At 38.4% G+C, this 18,766-nt stretch overlaps 2 protein-coding genes across 2 annotated transcripts in view; one reads left to right on the forward strand and one right to left on the reverse strand.

Moving 5' to 3' along the window:
* znf598 (zinc finger protein 598) overlaps positions 1 to 2,555 on the forward strand; it is an 8,989-nt gene extending 6,434 nt beyond the window's left edge. The window contains exons 10-12 of the mRNA XM_024272668.2: positions 1,108 to 1,273; positions 1,350 to 1,497; positions 1,571 to 2,555. Of these exons, the coding sequence (XP_024128436.1) occupies positions 1,108 to 1,273; positions 1,350 to 1,497; positions 1,571 to 1,939 (683 nt within the window). The 3' untranslated portion in view covers positions 1,940 to 2,555. The remainder of the gene's footprint in view (positions 1 to 1,107; positions 1,274 to 1,349; positions 1,498 to 1,570) is intronic.
* Positions 2,556 to 4,662: 2,107 nt separating this feature from the next.
* syngr3a (synaptogyrin 3a) lies at positions 4,663 to 17,054 on the reverse strand. The gene is made up of 4 exons (XM_024272441.2): positions 16,801 to 17,054; positions 13,538 to 13,772; positions 11,772 to 11,917; positions 4,663 to 9,207 (listed from the first exon to the last, which is right to left on the reverse strand). The coding sequence occupies exons 1-4, from the start codon at positions 16,903 to 16,905 to the stop codon at positions 8,998 to 9,000; spliced, it is 696 nt and encodes a 231-aa protein (XP_024128209.1). The 5' UTR covers positions 16,906 to 17,054; the 3' UTR covers positions 4,663 to 8,997.
* Between the last annotated feature and the right edge of the window lie 1,712 nt (positions 17,055 to 18,766).

An 18,766-nucleotide genomic window follows, 5' to 3' on the forward strand; every position in this document is an offset into this window, starting at 1 on the left:
AAAAAAGTCGTTGAGGAAACAGAAGAGACTTTGATTTCAAAATAAAAGAAAGCTTCATTTAACAGACAAAAACTTTTTTCTCCTGAAATGGATTTATTCCAACAGTTGTTCCCACACACCTTAATAAGAATAATAGAATATTCAGCTACTGGCTCTAATTATAGTAAGATGCTCCTAATAAAGTTGATTCATGTTTATTATTATAATTGGAACGTACCCGTTGTCAGATGAGGCTGAAGTTAGCGTGGTTGTTGCCTTTTTTTTTTTTTTTGCTTCCATTTTGACAGTTACGGGTTAAGGGAAATTTTAAATTCAATTTTAAAGGTTCCTACACAAAATCTAGTGTAAAGAAAAAAAACTGCAGCAGATATTTGAGGATGAAGATAAACTTTACCCTCAAAAGTTTAAGGAAACTGGAAGCTAATAAAAAAAAAATGAAACGCCAACTTCTAGCTCGTACAGTCCCGGCCCGTGAAAATATTATCTGGCATTAAACTGGTCTGTGGCCTGAAAAAGTTTGTGATCACAAAATTTAAGCTGCTTTTGATGTTCAGCTGGGTCTTCTTATCTGACCTTTCAAAATAATGTTTTCAGACTTGTGTGATGTGATCATTTGTCATGCAGCAATTGTCATGGGCGGGTCAATGTCCACCCCCCTTCTCTGCTACAATTCAGACACTTGTAGAAAAATAGATCCATGTACGTTCATGTTCCTCATCCTAGCTGCTATCTGGCTCAAAATGATATGTCTGAAAAGCGCCAATTTTATTCGCCTTTTTTTTTGTTACACTGATGTTAGCTTGTGAGGTGCTATAAGCTAGCAGGAGAGATAGGATTGATTGGAAACTAGCAGAAGCTAACTTTCGAACCAACAGTCCTGCCCTCAACTCAGAGGCAAGTTTCTAATGAGCTCCTGCTGCACTGCAGAAAATATGTCTTAAGTGACATTTTGATTTTGGCTAAAATCAGCATAATCGTATTTAAATAAAACACTGGGAACATTTTTAACAATAGATTGAAATATATTTGGAGTGAGACTTTGAACCGATCTATTGATGTTTACTCAGTTTTTCAGTAGAAGTGAAACTGTTTTGTTTTTTCTGTCAGGTTTCAGGACCTCCTTCCCATTAACGGCCTCCGCACCTCCCTCAGCCTCCCCAATGCCCCCACCTCCACCTGGTTTGGCAGTCGCTGCCCCAAAGCCGCCTCCAGGCTTCACGGGAATCCCCCTCAACAGCAACGTGGTGGATGTCACACCTCCTGCAGTTAACGGGTCAGCAGATTCTTCTCCTGACCGATCGAGTGCGTGTGCCTTTAAGCTAACGCTTTGATGTCTGTTCAACCTGCAGCCCGCCCAAGGTGTTGAGCAGCGGTTACCTGGTCCCAGGTGACTTCCAGCAGAGGAACCTGGAGCTCATCCAGTCCATTAAGAAATACCTCAACAACGACGAGTCCCAATTCAACCAGTTCAAGAACTTCTCGGCTCAGTTCAGACAGGTACCAGCTCAGGTTAAGGCCTCTGTGCGCACTTTGACCTCTCCCTTAAACTCTGCGTTTGTTCTGCGTCCAGAGCGTGATCTCGGCGGCGCAGTACCACCGCAGCTGTAAGGACCTGCTCGGAGACAACTTCAACCGCATCTTCAACGAGCTGCTGGTGCTGCTGCCTGACACCACCAAGCAGCAGGAGCTGCTGACGGCCCACGCAGACTGCAGGGCTGTGGAGAGGCAGGCGGGCGGGGGGAGGAAAAACAGGAACAGGAACAATGCCTGGCAGACGGCCCCTTCTGCGGCTAACACCGCGGTGGATCTGGACTGCCAGGTTTGCCCCACTTGCAGACAGGTACTCGCCCCCAAAGACTTCAACTCCCATAAGACCCTGCACATCACAGAAAACGAGGAATTCCCCTCTCTGCAGTCAATTAGTCGCATCATCAGCTAGCCCCACCCTCTCCTATACTGACCCCAGCACTTCTGCTAAAGCCCCTGGGGGGCAACAGTTCGTTCCAGCCAAATCCCAAAGAAGTTCGAGGTCTGTCTCAAGATGAAAGCAGCCGGTTTGGGGTGTTAGTCCTCAACAGATTGGTGTGTGTGGTTTACAGGTGGGTGGCTCCAGCGTTTCTCATCTCCTGAGGAGGCATCAGGCTGGCTCTCCTCCTCCAACACTTTGCTCCTTAACTGAAACCATCTTACTTTGCTTCTACATTAGTTGACACATCTGCATTTGACAAAGGTGCATGTGTTGTGGTGCTGCTTCAGTTGAAACCCATCGGCATTTCAAATGCTCTGCGTGATCTTCACTTCTTTTCTTCTGGCGTGGCTGTATCCAGAGGAAGGCCCGCGTTCTCTGAGCAGGCAGACTCTTAGCGGATGAGGCGGACACGAAGCTGTTTGGAAATCAGAACAAATAGCAGTTTCATACTTGAAATTTACGTCTAATCTTCTCCTTTTGTTCAAATTAAACACCAGTAATTTTTTTCTTTGATGGAAAGGTTCATCGGGGCTGCTGCACTGCACATTTCAATGAAAAGTAAAATAAAAAAGATATGAAATACAGACTTTTGATTTTTATTTCTTTTCAAAGAGATAATTTTAAGGAATTTTGTTTCTTCTTGATGTCTAACATTGTGCAAAATACAAAACTGACCACGAATGTGTTAAATCCACTCAGTCTGGAGATAATTTAGACAAATAAAAACAGATTTTAAGAATATGTTGATTTCTACCAATTTGGTTCCAATAGTGTCAGACAAATTCAATTCCAATCAACTTTATTGTGTCTTTTTTCTATTTTAAAAGTTGAGTTTTTCATTGAAATTTATGGGGCTTGTTAGTACAACTTTGTAGTTACCTGAGACAAATTAAAAAGGTTTGTCTTCGCCTGAGTTTACAGAGAAACTTTTACTTGGTTGAGCCTTAGCTCAGAAATGGCTTTTTAAAATTCCAGGTAAGCTTTACCAACTCTGACTAGAAGGACTCAGTTTTTTACACTCATGCTAGCAGGAGAAAGCCATCAATAGTGGAGTTCAGATTTAAGGTCAAATCTGTAACTCTTGAAAAAGAACGTCATAAAAATTAGAATTTATCACAAGCAATCACCGTGGCTGCTTGAAATAGACTGGATTTCTTATGATGAGACTTTGCTGGAAAGCTTTCAGAGATGACAGATCTTATTTAAGAGGACTAAATCATAATGGAGATATGAAATTGTAAATATTAAAAGAGATAGGCTGTATTTTATTCATGTTTTTATTAATGCAATTATTCCTGATCAAAAACCGAACGGTTTGTTACACAATTGAACCAAATTGTAGGAAAGTGAATCTCTACTGTATACTTAAAGGGAGCCTGCTGCTGGACTTCCACCTGCGACCTCCAAACGTTCTTGAGCAGCCACTGCCCGATGTCAAAACAATTGTCTGATTGCTGTTAAATTTTAGCTCATCATTACAAATGCCACAACATGGCCACCGGCCCAATTTGCTAAAAAAACTGGCATTTAGGTTGTGGTGCAGTTGCATTTTAGTATATGGGACCATAGCTTTAGCCTGGATCCACCCTGGATGCATCCCAACCACTTACACACCTTCACACCTAGTAAAAAATTACTCCCACCAATGAACCTATGAAGGATGCTTTTGAACTGCGGGAGGATACTGGAGTGCCCAGAAAAAAGCCACACATTCAGGAGGAGAACATTTCTTTTAAAAATACAAAATAAACTACACCAAAGGAGAAGTTTATTGCAGCACCCATTATAGTAGGGGAGTGTAAACTTTTTGTAAAGAGGGCCAGATTTGGTGAGGTGAAATGTTTGAGGCCACCATTCTTTAAACTGTTTTAAAACATTACATTTAAATGAACTATTTAAGGAACGTTTTATTTTTATTGCCAGTAGAACACAAATCCAACTAAATGCATTTTTATAAAATCACTATCAATTTTTCTCACCATTTATTCCCAGATAGCTTGTTGTATATGGCGTGTCTTGTGTGATACCGCCTCGTAATGATGAATATGAAAACATAATGTAGTCAATCACAATCAAGAAACTGTACACAGTTTTTAGAGAGTGCTGGAGGATGCAAATTATTAATTTTATCACAAGCAGGCTACATTTGGCCCATGCGCCAGATTTTGGACATATCTGTTTTAGAGCAGCTTAAAAGTACTGAAAGACAAAAATGTGCTCAAGCTCTATTCTGCTTTTTATTTGTTTTAAGAAGATGCATCAAAATCAGGCATGTGCGCAGCTGGATGGCTCGCATGGTGAACCAGGGTTCGTTTCCTAGTTCCAAGGGGGCGCAATGAACTGAATCCCTAGGCAACCCTTCATGCTACAGCCTAAGTCTCGGTCTCAGGGTTGTGTTAGGAAATGAAACTGGTATAAAAAAAAAAAACAACAACTCTAAACCAAATAACATAAAAATCTCTCATTTGTGACCAAAAATGAAAAGTTAAAATAACCCAAAAATGAAGACTGTTGAGGAAACTATGTGTCCTCGTGCAATTTTTATCCTGGAACATCTTGGATTTCCTTGAGTGAAATTCTCCAAATGTCTGTCTGATAAACATAATGTGAGTGTTTTACCTTTGATTAGATTTTTGTGTGCTTTTGTGTTTTCTTAAAAAACAAAAACTGCAAATTAATAGAGAAACAGGCAGTCCAAAACATGTTTTTGTCTTTATTGGTGTGACGGTCAGACTGCAGTCCAGAGACATTCAGGTAATAGACAGAAACACACATCTCTGTACACAGCAAGTTTACAATGAAGAGCCCAAACACCTTCCGAAATAAAAGCAAAAAAATAAAACCGGTGTTAATGGGAGAACACTACAAATCTTCATTTCTTCATTAGTTAATGGGGATTTTATTTTGAATTTCAGTATCAGGTGGGGTATGTTGAAAGGGCGCTCGTGTATCGTAACATCCATGCAATGTATTTTCTGAAAAAACCACATCACTGATGGCACCTGCATGACTAAATACAACACTGATGTATTTACTCGGTCTTACAAAACAGAATGAGCACTATGGTTTCTGTTAGAATTGCTCCAAAAGGGATTAACCAACAAATGCTTTCTAGATAAATGTTGCTGATATTTTCTTGATTTTGACAAACCCTAGACAGAATCACACACACACACACACACTCATTTACTGAATAAACATACCGATTTACAGTCGACCAAAACCACGGCAGTGTACGTGGGCCAGAAGATGCCCGAATATTTAATTTCACTCTACCACACCGACTCAAGAAGAGACTGAAACACTGAGAACTAGAATACTCAAGCACCCAAGCTACCTAATAGAGTATTGAATACAACCAGCGACTCTCTTCAAAAACAAAAAACTTTATGGACAATAGCGGTTCTTCACTTCTAGTTTCTAAAGCATGCCATGAATGGAACTGCCCTTTATGGATTATGGGTAAAAAATTGCTTTATGAACTTTGCTTAAAATTTACCAATTTATGCAAAGAAATTTACGGATCACATCTTGTATTTATTGGCTGAAAGCACCCGAAAAAAAAAACAAAACAAAAAAAAACATAACGAGTAAATATCCTTGTGTAATTGTGTAACAAGATAAGTTGCTCTTCAAAGCACTGAAGAAAATGGACATAAGGTGTCGGCAGATACAAAAAAATAATTTGTATGGAAATAAAAGACAGTATTCATAAAAAATAAATATCTAAAGAAAATTGTATTTTTAACTCTAATTTTTTATTATTTATATCTTAAAACCTGTCTATAAATCAACATTTACTCTTGCAGGTTCACATGAATCCAGTTTGTTTTGGTGCATAATACGTCATTGTATGGTTACCCAGGCGTGCACGGACTCGGGTGATCACAGGGATGAGGAAAGAAAAGTTTGGGAGTCGCACCAACATTTTTGAGCTTCCGCAACAGATCCTGGAGTTGCAAATGGCATATACTTTTTTAAAATCTAATATATTCATGCATTGTTACAAAACCCAAGAGCCGTCTCTGATGTGTAACAGTTCCCATTGGACCCCTTACAGGAGAAAAAACCTTTTAACCTCCATATTTGAGTCCTTCTTCCTAAAAACACTCCTCTTCAAACATCACATTACAGATAAAACTGATTATACATGTAGCTGGGGTATATTTATATATATAATTTTTCAATTTTGGAGGACATTAATAAATGCTGGAACAGAATTGTGATCGACCTACTTTACACGTCCATCTTAAATAACAAACTGAAGTTATCCGCACACACACAATAACACACATCCCTTTGCATCACTCAAGGTGCACACATACGCCTGTACCAGAATGACATGTTCACTGACGGTGTACCACAACACACAGACACTGCTACACACTGACATAGTTGGCATTGTTGCTATCTACATTTGGGTCATCCTTGACCCACTTCCGTCCAGCCCCACCCCCTGTCACCTTGGCAACTAATTAGGACCCAGCCCCTCCTTAGCGAAGGCAGGATTCAGGAGTTAGCCAGCTAGCAACCCTCGACTTTTCTTTTGCCTGAGACTTAACAGAATCTGACAGCGACCGGCTCTTTTGTAAAAGCTCGTGTTGTTGTTCCTCCTGAAAGTCGTATTAACGAAAGAAGACGGTAAGAAGAGCGCAGGGCAGTTTGGCAGCTTTTTTTTTTTTTTTAAATATAAAGGGACCTAATTCTTCTGGGTGTTATGGGGTCTCACTCTCTCCACTTCACACAAAATAATTCCAAAACAACCCATCATAAATTACAATGGAAAAGTTTTGAAAGTCAGAGTCAGTTTCTTTATTAAGGGTGTAGAAAATAATTGATTCAGCGATATATCACGATACTTTGTCAGTGATACTTGCATCGATTTAAAATGCTGACAAGATTATATTTAATTAATTATTTATGAACGTCCTTCAGTGTCTTAAGACGCGTATCAGGATATGTATCGTGTCGCCTGACTCTTGCTCATACACACCCCTATTTTTAATTTATTTGACTGTTTCATCAATGTATGGAGAGAAAATAGTCTCAAAAATTAATTGTAACTTGTGTCTGCTTCGTTGTGTGTAACTTTGTATTTGTGTGTGTATAATACTTGATTTGTAACTCCTACAATACATTTTGTGCATAACTGTGTGTACTTGTAACGGTACATTCATACACGTAAATCAAAAACATATGAATGCGAAATGCAATTTACGCACATGCAACTTGAAATGACACCAGCTTAAAATGAACTACAAATTCAAAATGTTCACATTTTTAAATAGTATGCACCAGTTTCCTGATTCACACATAAAACCACATTTACGTACAGTTTAGAGGTGAAACTTCACAAGGGATTTTGAGACTTTCCACTTTTCCAGAATTAAGGGTGAATGCTGGTAGAATGCTGGGTAATCAGAGTTTTTTTTTTTTTAGTACTCTTTTTCTCTAACTTTTCTCCTTTTATTGGTGTTGCTGACAAATACATAAAATAAACAAAGAAAAACCATAACAGAAACTGGGTGTTTAAGCACCTCTACTTGCCTCTTAATTCTGTCCATATTCTGATTTTTCCCTAACAAACAGTTTGCTAGAGGTCGTTTCTGTTACCCATGTTATAACTCTTCTACGTCTCAGGTAAGAATAAATTTTAATTATTTTTTTAGGTTTTAAAAAGTAAGCTTCAAGTGCTGAGATCTTTTTTTTTAAATATTTGTCAGCTCAGCAAAACCTATAGAAGTAAATATGTTTAGAGGAAAGGGTGGTAAAGAAAACAACTTTCTACCAGCATTTAAACACATCATGTAGCCTAAAATCTGGAAAAGAATCTTAAAACTCCACATGCACTTGCATCTCTCATCTATACGTAAATGTGGTTTTGTTTGTGTGTATCAGGCGATTGGTTCGTAGTATTTAAAAATTAGTTTGAGTAGAAGCTGATTTGAATTCGTAGTTAGTTTTAAGTTGGTGTGATTTGCATCCATAAATTGTATTTTGCAAGTTGTTGATATTCAGGTTTACATATGAATACACAACTGCAAGTACACACAGTTAAGCACAAATTATATTGTATAAGTTAAAAATCAGTATTTCGCACATATAAATGTTTTAGACTATTTCCTCTCCATAAGAACGGATCAGAAATAAACTTAACAAATTTGGAAACAAATTGAACTCTTCCTTTGAAATATTCCATTAGAGCATTTTTAATTATGTAATTGAATGATAAGAAAACCGAAATTCTTATTAAAATGCTTAAATGATCTGAAGCTCACAGGGGAATTAGCCAAAAAAACATTAAATACAATTTGAAATATTTCATGAAGCTCATCTAATCCAATGCTAACTTGACTACTTACAATACAGTGTATGTCTGCCTACAATAAGAGCTCGAGATATTGCACTATAAGTCACAAGACATTGTTGTTTTCTTTAACATCATGTGAAAACTTACTAAAGAAAGTCACTGTCTGAAACGCACAGTACAGTATGGCACTTAGTTGATCTCTAAGCTTGGAGACATGCAGATGATCACCCTAAACTGCAGCAGGAAACTACTGTTGGAGCTAAAAAACTGAAAATTCCCAGCAGTGTGTGGCAGGAAAGGAAGATTTTGACGTCTAAATGAGTATCACTAAAATATGAGGGCCGCCTCCTGTCATTGAGAGCACCTACTGCTCTGCTTTCAGTAAAGAATACAGCCTTCTTTTGTGACAGAATCCTAATTTTTGTAGCCTCAGTGGCCTCCCCTGCTGCTGCTGCTCCTCTTCCTCCTCTAGTTTTCTCGTGTGTCTGCTCTGAAGTAAAGATTTTCTGCCGAAAGGTTTAGAAAAGTGCAGATTTATCTGGAATGTTCTGGAAGGACAGGGAACACGAGGAGGATAAAAGGAAGAAGAGGCCTTTTTCGTTTGTTTCTACTATGCCCAGATTAATTTACACACAAATGCATCAGAAATCACAGATTTCCCCTCATTCGTATTTTCCTCTCATCTCCATGATTTACCCTTAGGTCTTTCTTGTTTTTACTAGTAGATGGGGACCTGGTATGTGGGTGCTGCATTGTTCTCAGTGAATGGTGGGCTCTGGTAGGCCTCTGTGGTTTCAGTGGTGCCTCCTCCTGGAGAGTTGGAGGGGTATGGCTGGGTGGGTGCACCCCCATCCATGTGTTCGGTGGTGAACAGGGTCATGTCTGTACCGAGCAGATACTTCTGGACCGCACGTGCTGTTAGGCCAGCCTGCAGAAATAAATGAATAAAAACAAGATGGAGGAGGTGTAAAACATGTTAGCTAAGAGCTAATTTCTGCTAAACCACAAAGCCTAAAATTTATTTGATTTTTGGGTTATAACAAAACAGAAAATAGGTTTCTCCTAAAAAATATGCATCATAATGAAAATGGAATGAGCTAATTTGGCAAAAAGCTTTCTATAAAAATAATTTATGTCATGCTATCATGCTAATCAGCTAACTTTAGAAGAACTATTTCAGGATAAATTGTTTTTTTAACTCCTCTTTTTTCTTAATCAAACACAACCTTTTAAATCAAACTAAATTGAAATTAATTAATTAAAATACCAGTAAACTAAAGTGAATATCAATTGCAAACTTGCTTTCACACCAAATGCAGTTTGGGCATTAAATTTGCGTTGGGCGGCTCAATTTTGACACATGTCAACACTAGTAACAAAAATTATGGTTATAAGCTTTACGCCCCAGATGTGTGTGGGAGGAGCTACCGCCCAACGTTTTTAGCCTGATCGCTACATGGAGCAGTCTCTGTGTAAATCTCATTTACAATGCGTGGAAGACAGAGGATGTTTAGACATCAGGTTAGACACAGTAATCACGTCTGCATGTCTGGGTTCATAAGATCATTCAGAGACTCTCCCGGTACGGTGAGGTGAAGACGTCACATGCCAAAAGCTAAGTCCCTGATTGTGGTGTCAGCCTCGCCAAAGTTCAAATATTTGAACTCTGGACCAACCGCAACGCTCAAAACGCACTGCTGTCAGACTGACATGCCACGGCCGACGCTCAAATTGTGCCACTAGACCTTAAACTGCATCTGTACATAACAGTTAAATTTGACACCCCTGATGCGCAAATCGCATTGGGCGTGGAAATGGACTCATAGATTCCACTGACAAAGCGCCGCTTGAAAGAGCTGACACTGGGGTCCAGTTCTCAAAACTTGACCAGCCCCATACCGAACGCAATTCGCTGCATTCAGACCTAAGCCAATTCATTGCTTTCACACTGAACACAATTTGCTGTAAATCGAACACGACTCGTTGTATTCACACCGAACGCAAGTTGCTCTATTCACACCAATCGCTATTTGCTGCATAACAGAACGGGATTTGCTGCATTCACACTCAACATGGTTCATTGTATTCACACTGAACGCAATTCTTTGCATTCACACTAAACACGATTCACTGCTTTTACACCAAACACTATTTGTTGCATTCACACTGAAACCAATTCATCGCATTCACACCAAACATAATCTACTACAATTACACTTAAAGCAATTGCTGCATCTACACTAAACATGATTCATTGTATTCAAATTCTGATAAATCACAAAACCTATTTTTTTCTTTGTTTAATGGGTTAAAACAACAGAATAGGCCTGTCTTTATAAATGTAGCTACTTCATAGGGCACCAGTTAACCGCCTAATTTGAGATAAAGCTTTAATAAAAATATTTTGGATTATGCGATTGTAGTTCATGCTATCAGCTAATTTTAGAAGAACCATTTTAATTCCAACCTTTGTAATATGCTGCTCAGGGACACAAAAATGTTTTAAATTGGCTTGTAATAATATTTTTAATCTAACAGAGCTTATTAAATGAAACTAAACTGAAATTAATTCAATAAGATAACAGTAAATTAATATATTTAAATCCTAAATACCTCATTCAGACAGACAGGTAGTGAAAATACAAATAATGAAGGCCTTAGGAAGTCCTCAACATCTGAAAAACTGTTGAGAAAATAATTCCACTGCAACATCTTTTTTCTATAAATACATTGTTGTTCTTTTTAAAATGCATCAGTGCTCATTGCTGAAGCCTGTGATGGATTATCACGTTGGCCTGACTCGCACAAGCCCTTCCAGCTCTCACAGTAGGCCTGTTTGAAGTAAATGAAATTACCTTTTCAATTTAGAATATGAGAAAGCATGATCAGGAGTTGGCATTTGCCAGTCATCAACTAATCCTGATGTGACAACGACAGTGGAGAGTAAAGTTTAACCTTTTTTTACGGAAAAAGAATAACTAAAAATTGTGTTCGACAATAAATGTTTTAAAAGTTTATGTATAAAACACAGTTTATGCTGCTCTTAATCATTTGTTTGAGTCAAAGCGTTCAGAAAAACACGTTTGTTAAGCTAAAGTCCAGAATTAGTTTAAGAGTTTTTCGAAAAAATTAGGAGTTTTCACAAAAAAACGGCTGTCAATGTTCTTGGTTTCTTCTGAACATGGATCTAGGTTATTTAAACAATTGCAGCCCAAACTAAACACAAGATAATAAAATATATATCACTAAAGAAAACACACTGATTCCTTAAATATTTTTTTCTTCAATAGCTTCAGTTATCCAAGTTCTTTGGACTTAGATACAGTCGGTCTGGATTTTGGGGAACTACAACTGACCAAACAAGTTCACACAACCTGTTATAATGAATCCCAATATTGAATCTCAAACATAATGTTTTCATTCTGTGTTAAGAACTACCATTTAATTGTGATAAAAAAACAAGTTGGTGAGTGTTCAAATCTGTATTCTTACCCAGGTGATTATGGAAAAGAAAGAGAAAGCGATCGCCGCCCGAGCTGCGTCTGCCCCTTGGTTGAGTGGTAGATCCTCTTTCTTGGTCCGAGACCATTGATTGGCCAGGAAACAGAAGCTTACAAAGTACAGAAAGGTCCAGAATCCTATCAGGAACCAACAAAACAATGAGAGGGGTTTTCCAAGTTACACCAACGCCTAACACCAAACTTTCCGACGTGTGGTTGAGCAGGTTTGGAAAACTGAAAAATACTCAGTTCTGTAAAACTTAAAACCATTTTACAGTTTCAGTTCTCCTGAGTCAAGAGAAACAAAGAAGCTGCAAAACTTCTGTGAATGCTGCTAATGATCAGCCATTACTTTAAGTTTATCTTAGCTTTTAGGAGAAACTTTTACCCCTTTTCACTCAGTATTTGTAGTATTAAAGAATCGCTCCAAAGAAAATCACGTTTTTGGTGTTTTTAACATGTTCTTGTAGCTTTTTTTCATGATTTAAGATTAAAAGTGTCTGGGTATTTCTTTATTCAAATTGTGATGCAGATGAAAATCTGCAATTTGAAAAATTATGGATTTGTGACGCAATGAAAATAGGTGCACCAAGTCTTCCTGCTCTGCTCCAAATCTAAATCCTCCACGTGCAGACAAATAAATCCATTAATAGACAAATAAATCCATTAATGTCTCCACTAGCTCCAATATTGATCAATTTTTGTTTTTTTTCTACGCTAATGTTAGCTTGGGGTTGTGAGGGGCTGTAAACTAGCAGGAGAGTGCGTAAACAAGAGGAATGCTGGGATTTCAATGCAATGTTACTTCCACGCCAATAGTTCCGCCCACAACCTAGAGGCAAATTTCAGAAATTTTTTGCCATGCTGAAGAAAATATGTCTTGAGAAAGAACGCAGGCTTCTTGAGTTGCCTAAAAATGGCATAATCATAATTTAAAAAAAACACTGGAAACAATTTTACAACAGATAAAATTATAGTTTGAATGGGACTTTAATGCTTTACAAGACATGTAAAAGTAAGGAAAATACTCCTTGTCCAAAAAAGTTCTTATATTTAATCTGAGCATAAAAATATGTAACAAAAAATCCAGTTATCAGGGCTTTCAAAATCAGTCCAAGTGAATGTGTTAAATGAAGAAGTCAACAAACAATAACAGGACCTGCCCATCCCACGAATTAACCAACAGATGGACAGATGCACTAAAATTGATTCTGTGATGTATTGCAATATTTCCTTTGGTGATACTTGTATCGATTTAAAATGCTGGCAAGACGTTATTTGATTAATTATTTACGAGTCCTTAAATGTCTTACTTTTGTTTCCACCTAAACCTCCGACCACTAGTTGGCAGAACAGCACACTGAGCCTCTTTGAGCAGCTCTAGACCACACCAAAACAACAAGATCTCACAAGAACCATCATGTTAAAAGTTTTTTTTTTGTTACAAGACATATACTACTTAGTTGTGCCATGTTACTGAAAGTATCAGTATAAAGTTGTAGTACTTAATGTTGTGAGTATTAAATTAAATATATTTTGCTGTATTATTACAATAAAATACATAAATATTCAGGTAGATTTTCTCTTAGTCATATTCTTTAAAAAGAAATAGTTCTGTCTTGGGATGTATCGTGATATGTATCATATTGTGAGACACATATCGAGATACATATCGTATCACCAGCCTCTTGCCAATACGCACCCTCAACGACTACGGTATTCGTCTCTTGCCCAAATTTACTAAAGCAAACTGCTCACCTGAGAAGCCGATCTCCAGCATCACCGCCTTCTTCCTGTCTTTAACAGAGCTGATGGAGGAGAACTTGTAGTCGAGCATGAAGAAGAAGGAGCAGGCCAGCAGGCCCACCAGCCCCACAAACACTCCATAGTTACAGGCATCAGCGTTCCTGTTGAAAACACAGTAGAGGCGCTCGCTGCCCACGTTATAATAGCCTTCGTTTACGATGGAGGCGAAGACCACCAGGGAGAATATCTGCGGAGCACAAAACAACATTTATGAGCACCTTGATTGTAGACCAGAATGGCTGGTGGAAAGTGCTTTCAGAATAAAAGCATTAGCCTAATCTAGTTGTCTAGATGGTTCCCTTCCCTTAAGCATCAAGCAGCACATGTGCACGTTAATTGTGAAGCTGTTACTGCAGGAAAGTCCACAACTCTAGGTACATTTTTTGCACTCATTTGAAGGTCTAATCCCTTTTTCCCATTTGCCGTTTCTCCTCTTCCCTTTGTTCTGCACACTGATGCAGGTCAGCTGACTAACATTAACCGGCAGAATAGGGCCATGTGACACCCGAGCACACGTAGAGGCGCACTCCGACATGGGGGTCTGGGTCATATGATGTTGGAGGAACACAATGGGATGAAGTCAAGGCAGAGTTTTAAACTGATCACGAGTGGATGAATTCTCAGCAGATGCACAAATGCTTTCAGGGAATTAGCCAGATAAAAAAAGAGGAACTTTGGCTGAATTCTTCACATAGTTTCAGAGTTAGCCTTAAGGACACCTGCATTAAGAGGATTCCTTCGCTCACACAGTGAAGCTCCTTTATAGGTCTTGCATCAGAAGAGGGAGGTGCAATGCTCACCTGTGACCTACAGGCTAACAAAATAAAAGTACTAATCTGTAGAAACAACTAAATTAAAAGCAAACAAGGAATTAAGATTTCTAACTGCAACATTGTAAAAGCTCCCAATTCAATTTGTGTTCATTAAAGTCGTTTGATGCACTTCTAGACCAAACATGACAAAAATTAATTTGATTAAAGGAAGAGGGATAAACCCACCCTTATTTTTTGCAGTTTGGAGAACAGCTCTCATGGACTCCAAAAGGTGACAAATGCTCAAATCTACGGTCTGAACTCCAAATGTTTTATTTGTTTTTCTTATTTAATGTATCTCATTAGTTATTTTACTTTTATTATGACCCTGTAAATGATTTCCCTTATGGTTTTGTTTTGAAAATGGCGACCACATGGCTCAGTTGGCTATGGGTCGGAGTGGCTCATGGGAAACCAGGGTTTGTTTAGCATGATGAGCTGAATCCAGTGTGGGCCCTTTGGGCGAGGCCCTTTACGCCACAGCCTAACTATGTAGCCACAAGGGAAGGGATGAATCTGGATCTCCTTGTGCCGGTCCCCAGCCCAGTAAAATACAGAGTTGAGTCGGGATAAGCATCGGGCGAAGGACTCTCCGCCAAACCAAATATGCAGATCAGTGAAAGCTGATTCGCTGTGCAATCCCTGATGGGATATGCTGCAAGATAAACAACTTTTGTTTTGAACTAATTGTACTCAATTTATATTTGACTTAAAGACTTAAATAAATTAAAAGAAAATTTCTTTTTTTTATTTTCAAAAACTTCAGCTTTGCTTCAGAATTTTTTTTGCGCTATATGATTAATAAATATAAAGCTACTAAACAATAATGTCATTAAAGATCAAATGAAAATTGAAAATCATAATATTGGCATTCCTTATTTAAAATAAGGACATAATGTCTGTTTCAATTACTGTATGATTTGATTTGATTTGATTCGATTCAATTCAACTATATTTATTAAACAGGAAAAGATTAAAAAATAATCTGGCCTGACTGTTAAAAACTGTTTTTCAGTCGGTTCCTTCTCTGTAGTACATAAAACTCAGACAAACATCACAGGATACATAAGACAAAAAAAAAAATCTTACAATTGAAACAAGCCACTTGAAATGTCAGTTAAGTGGTCTCACTTGTATTTGTTCGTTATATGTAAAATAAGTATTCTTTTGAATGGAATAAATTATCTTGACGATTTGATGGCTTATGTTCATTCCAAGCTTTAGTGACAAAATGTATATAATAGTCGTTTTTAAGAAGATACTAGAATTTTAATTGATTCCATAAGTTTTGTTTATCATAAAATAATAATAAAAACAGATATTAATAGATCATGAATGGCAGTCAATTGTAATAATTGGTAATGAGGATAATGACACTAAAATACAATAAAAAAAACAATGTATCGTAGCAGTTTTTACATTTTTAGTTTGAAAAAAGAATAACATAGGAAGTCCAAACATTGGTGGAACATCTTATCGGAAATAGTCTTCATAAATCATTTGTAGACTTTTATTTTGAAAGTTTGATCAATTTCTCATGATTTTTTTTATGAACACACATAACCTTTTTATACATAATGAATGTTCTCTTTCACAAAGAAAATATTAGTAATAAATTTAAACGTTTTAAATTTGTGGAAATGATATTAACTCTTCAAAATAAAAGTATTTTTTCATTAACTTTTAAATTAATTATTATTTTTTTTATGTACGCAGCGGTACATTCTGATGTATTTTTATTTAATTATATTCTGTGACTTGGTTGTGTTTGTTTTTCCGGATGCCAAATGTGTAAGGAAGAGGCCAATCACAGCAGAAGACATCCTCTGTGTGCGCAAAGGTGCGTGCGTTACATCAAACGTCAGGGCACGACGCGTCTCCGTGCCCCCGCGTGCGTAATGATGCTGGCGGACCAATGAAAGGTGGGATGACGAGCGACAACCGTGTAGGGTAAATCAGTAAAATCATCCTCAATATCACAGAACTAAATCTGCGTTTGAAATATGAAGATGTTAGAGGATAAATGAAGACTGTAGCCTGGATGAGGCGCAGGATTCTGAGAAAGATGGTTCCGTCTTTCGAGGGTTTTTTTCAGTCTGATGATTATCTTGATGTTTAGGAGACAGTCTGAGAACAAAACCCCACTCATGAGTAAGAATGAGTCGACTTATTTCACGTGAGAAAGGGAAATAACTGTTCGTGGAGTCAGGTAACCACCAGGCCTTATAGGATCACCGCGCGCGCGTTTTCTCAGTCACAATCGGAATCCATTGGCAGCAATTTCACACCGAGATGCTCTGATTTCTTCATATTTGCGGGGGTGAAGGCGTCACACGTTACAACAACACAGAGGACCCCCACCACAACACACACGCGCGCGCGAGCGCAGAAAATCTCCCTCACCCACGACAGCACTCTCAGGATGGTCTGCGGCTGCTTGGCGAATGTGATGGGGTCGATGGTGGACCCGGTCCGGCCCGCTCCGAACGAACCCACTCCGTCCATCATCCGTCTCTCGACGCTCCACGATCCCGGCTCCTCCACGGCAGGATGGATGGATGCTGCTGCTGCTGCTGCTGCGCGCGGCTGCTGCAGAAGGGACGGGTCCTGCGCGCTCCCAGCGGCGCGCTCACGGGCGGACGTGCTTCGCGCTGCTGGGATAAGCCCGTGGAAGATGATTGCTGCATAGAAGTTGCGGGAGGGGGAGGTGGCTTCTACAAATGAAATTAATGCGTGATCCGAACTGATTTATTGTTTTTATTATTGCTGTTATTATTAGCAGAATAATTGCGCGTTCACGCATCTGAAAGGGAATGAAGCCACTCAGGTGAAGTCTGAATATGTTGATCAGACTATCAGCATCACAAATCACATGTTCACTTTGATCTTAAAGTTTACTTGCATTGGATTTTATGAGGAAAATTATAACTACACTTTGTTAGATACATCTGTCCAACTGCTTGTAAACATAATCAGTCAATCACATGGCAGCAACTCAATGCATTTAGACATGCAGACATGGTCAAGACGATCTGCTGCAGTTCAAATCGAGGATCGGAATGGGGAAAAAAGGGCACTGAAGTTACTTTGAATGTCTAGTGGGATTTTCACCCACAATCATCAGAGAATGGTCAGAAAAAGAGAAAATATCCAGTGAGTGTCAAATGGTTCCAACAGTTACTCAAATAACCACTGGTTACAAGCGAGGTCTGCAGTGGATCTGTGAACGCACAACACATCCAACCTTGATGCAGATGGACTACAGCAGCAGAAGACCACATCTGGTATCACTCCTGTCAGCTAAGAACAGGAAATTGAGGCTACAATTCACACACAATCACCAAAAGTAAACAACAGAAGATTGGAAAAACGTCTGGTCTGATGAGTCTCCATTTCTGCTGCCACCTTCGTAGGATCAGAATGTGATATCAACAACATGACAGAATGATCCATCCTGCCTTGTATCAACGGTTCAGGCTGGTGGTGGTGGTATAATGTGGAGACATTTTCTTGACACATTTTGGGCTCCTTAGTACCAATTGAACATGGTTATAACTCACCAGCCAACCCGAGTATTGTTGCTGACCATCACTTTATGACCACAGAGTTCCATCTTCTGATGCTGCTTCCAGCAGGATGAAGCTCCATGTCATAAAGCTGGAATCATCTCAGACTGGTTTCTTGAATATGACAATGACTTCACTGAACTCAAATGACCTCCACAGTCACTAGATCTCAACCCAATGGATCACCTTTGGGATGTGGTGGAACAGGAGATTTGCATCATGGATGTTCGGTCGACAAATCTGCAGCAACTGTGTGATGGTATCATGTCAATGTGGACCAAACTCTGAGGAATGTTTCCAGAACCTTGTTGAATCTACTGTATGTTATTGAAGGATTAAGGCAGTTCTGAAGGCAAAAGGTGTCCAACCCGGTACTAGCAAGGTGTACCTAATAAAGTAAGTGGTGAGTGTATAATAAGTACATTATAGATATGTTTGTGTTATGTATGTCTGTAAAAATACTATTTTGATTTAATTGAAAAAAGGGGCTTGAACTTGATAAATAGCTAACATTCATCCAAAGCCCTTTTCAAACATTGCACATTGCTATTTATTGTTATACTACTGTTTATGGACTTAATTTTTTATCCCTTCAAAATAAATAAAAAATAAGTTGTTGCATCTTATTCTGAATTATTTCATTTTGTTTGTTTGTTTGTTTGCTTGTTTGTTATACTGGATTTAAGGTAAAAAAAAAACGACAACTTGTTATCATGCTTTTAAAACAGTGATGATTAACAAAAATAGAAAAATTAAAAAACAAAAAAACATTTTATTGAGTTCATCCGCCGTGTCAGATGAAT

The sequence above is a fragment of the Oryzias melastigma genome, linkage group LG8 (genome assembly GCF_002922805.2).
Source record: "Oryzias melastigma strain HK-1 linkage group LG8, ASM292280v2, whole genome shotgun sequence".
In the NCBI taxonomy this organism is placed as follows: Eukaryota; Metazoa; Chordata; class Actinopteri; order Beloniformes; family Adrianichthyidae; genus Oryzias; species Oryzias melastigma.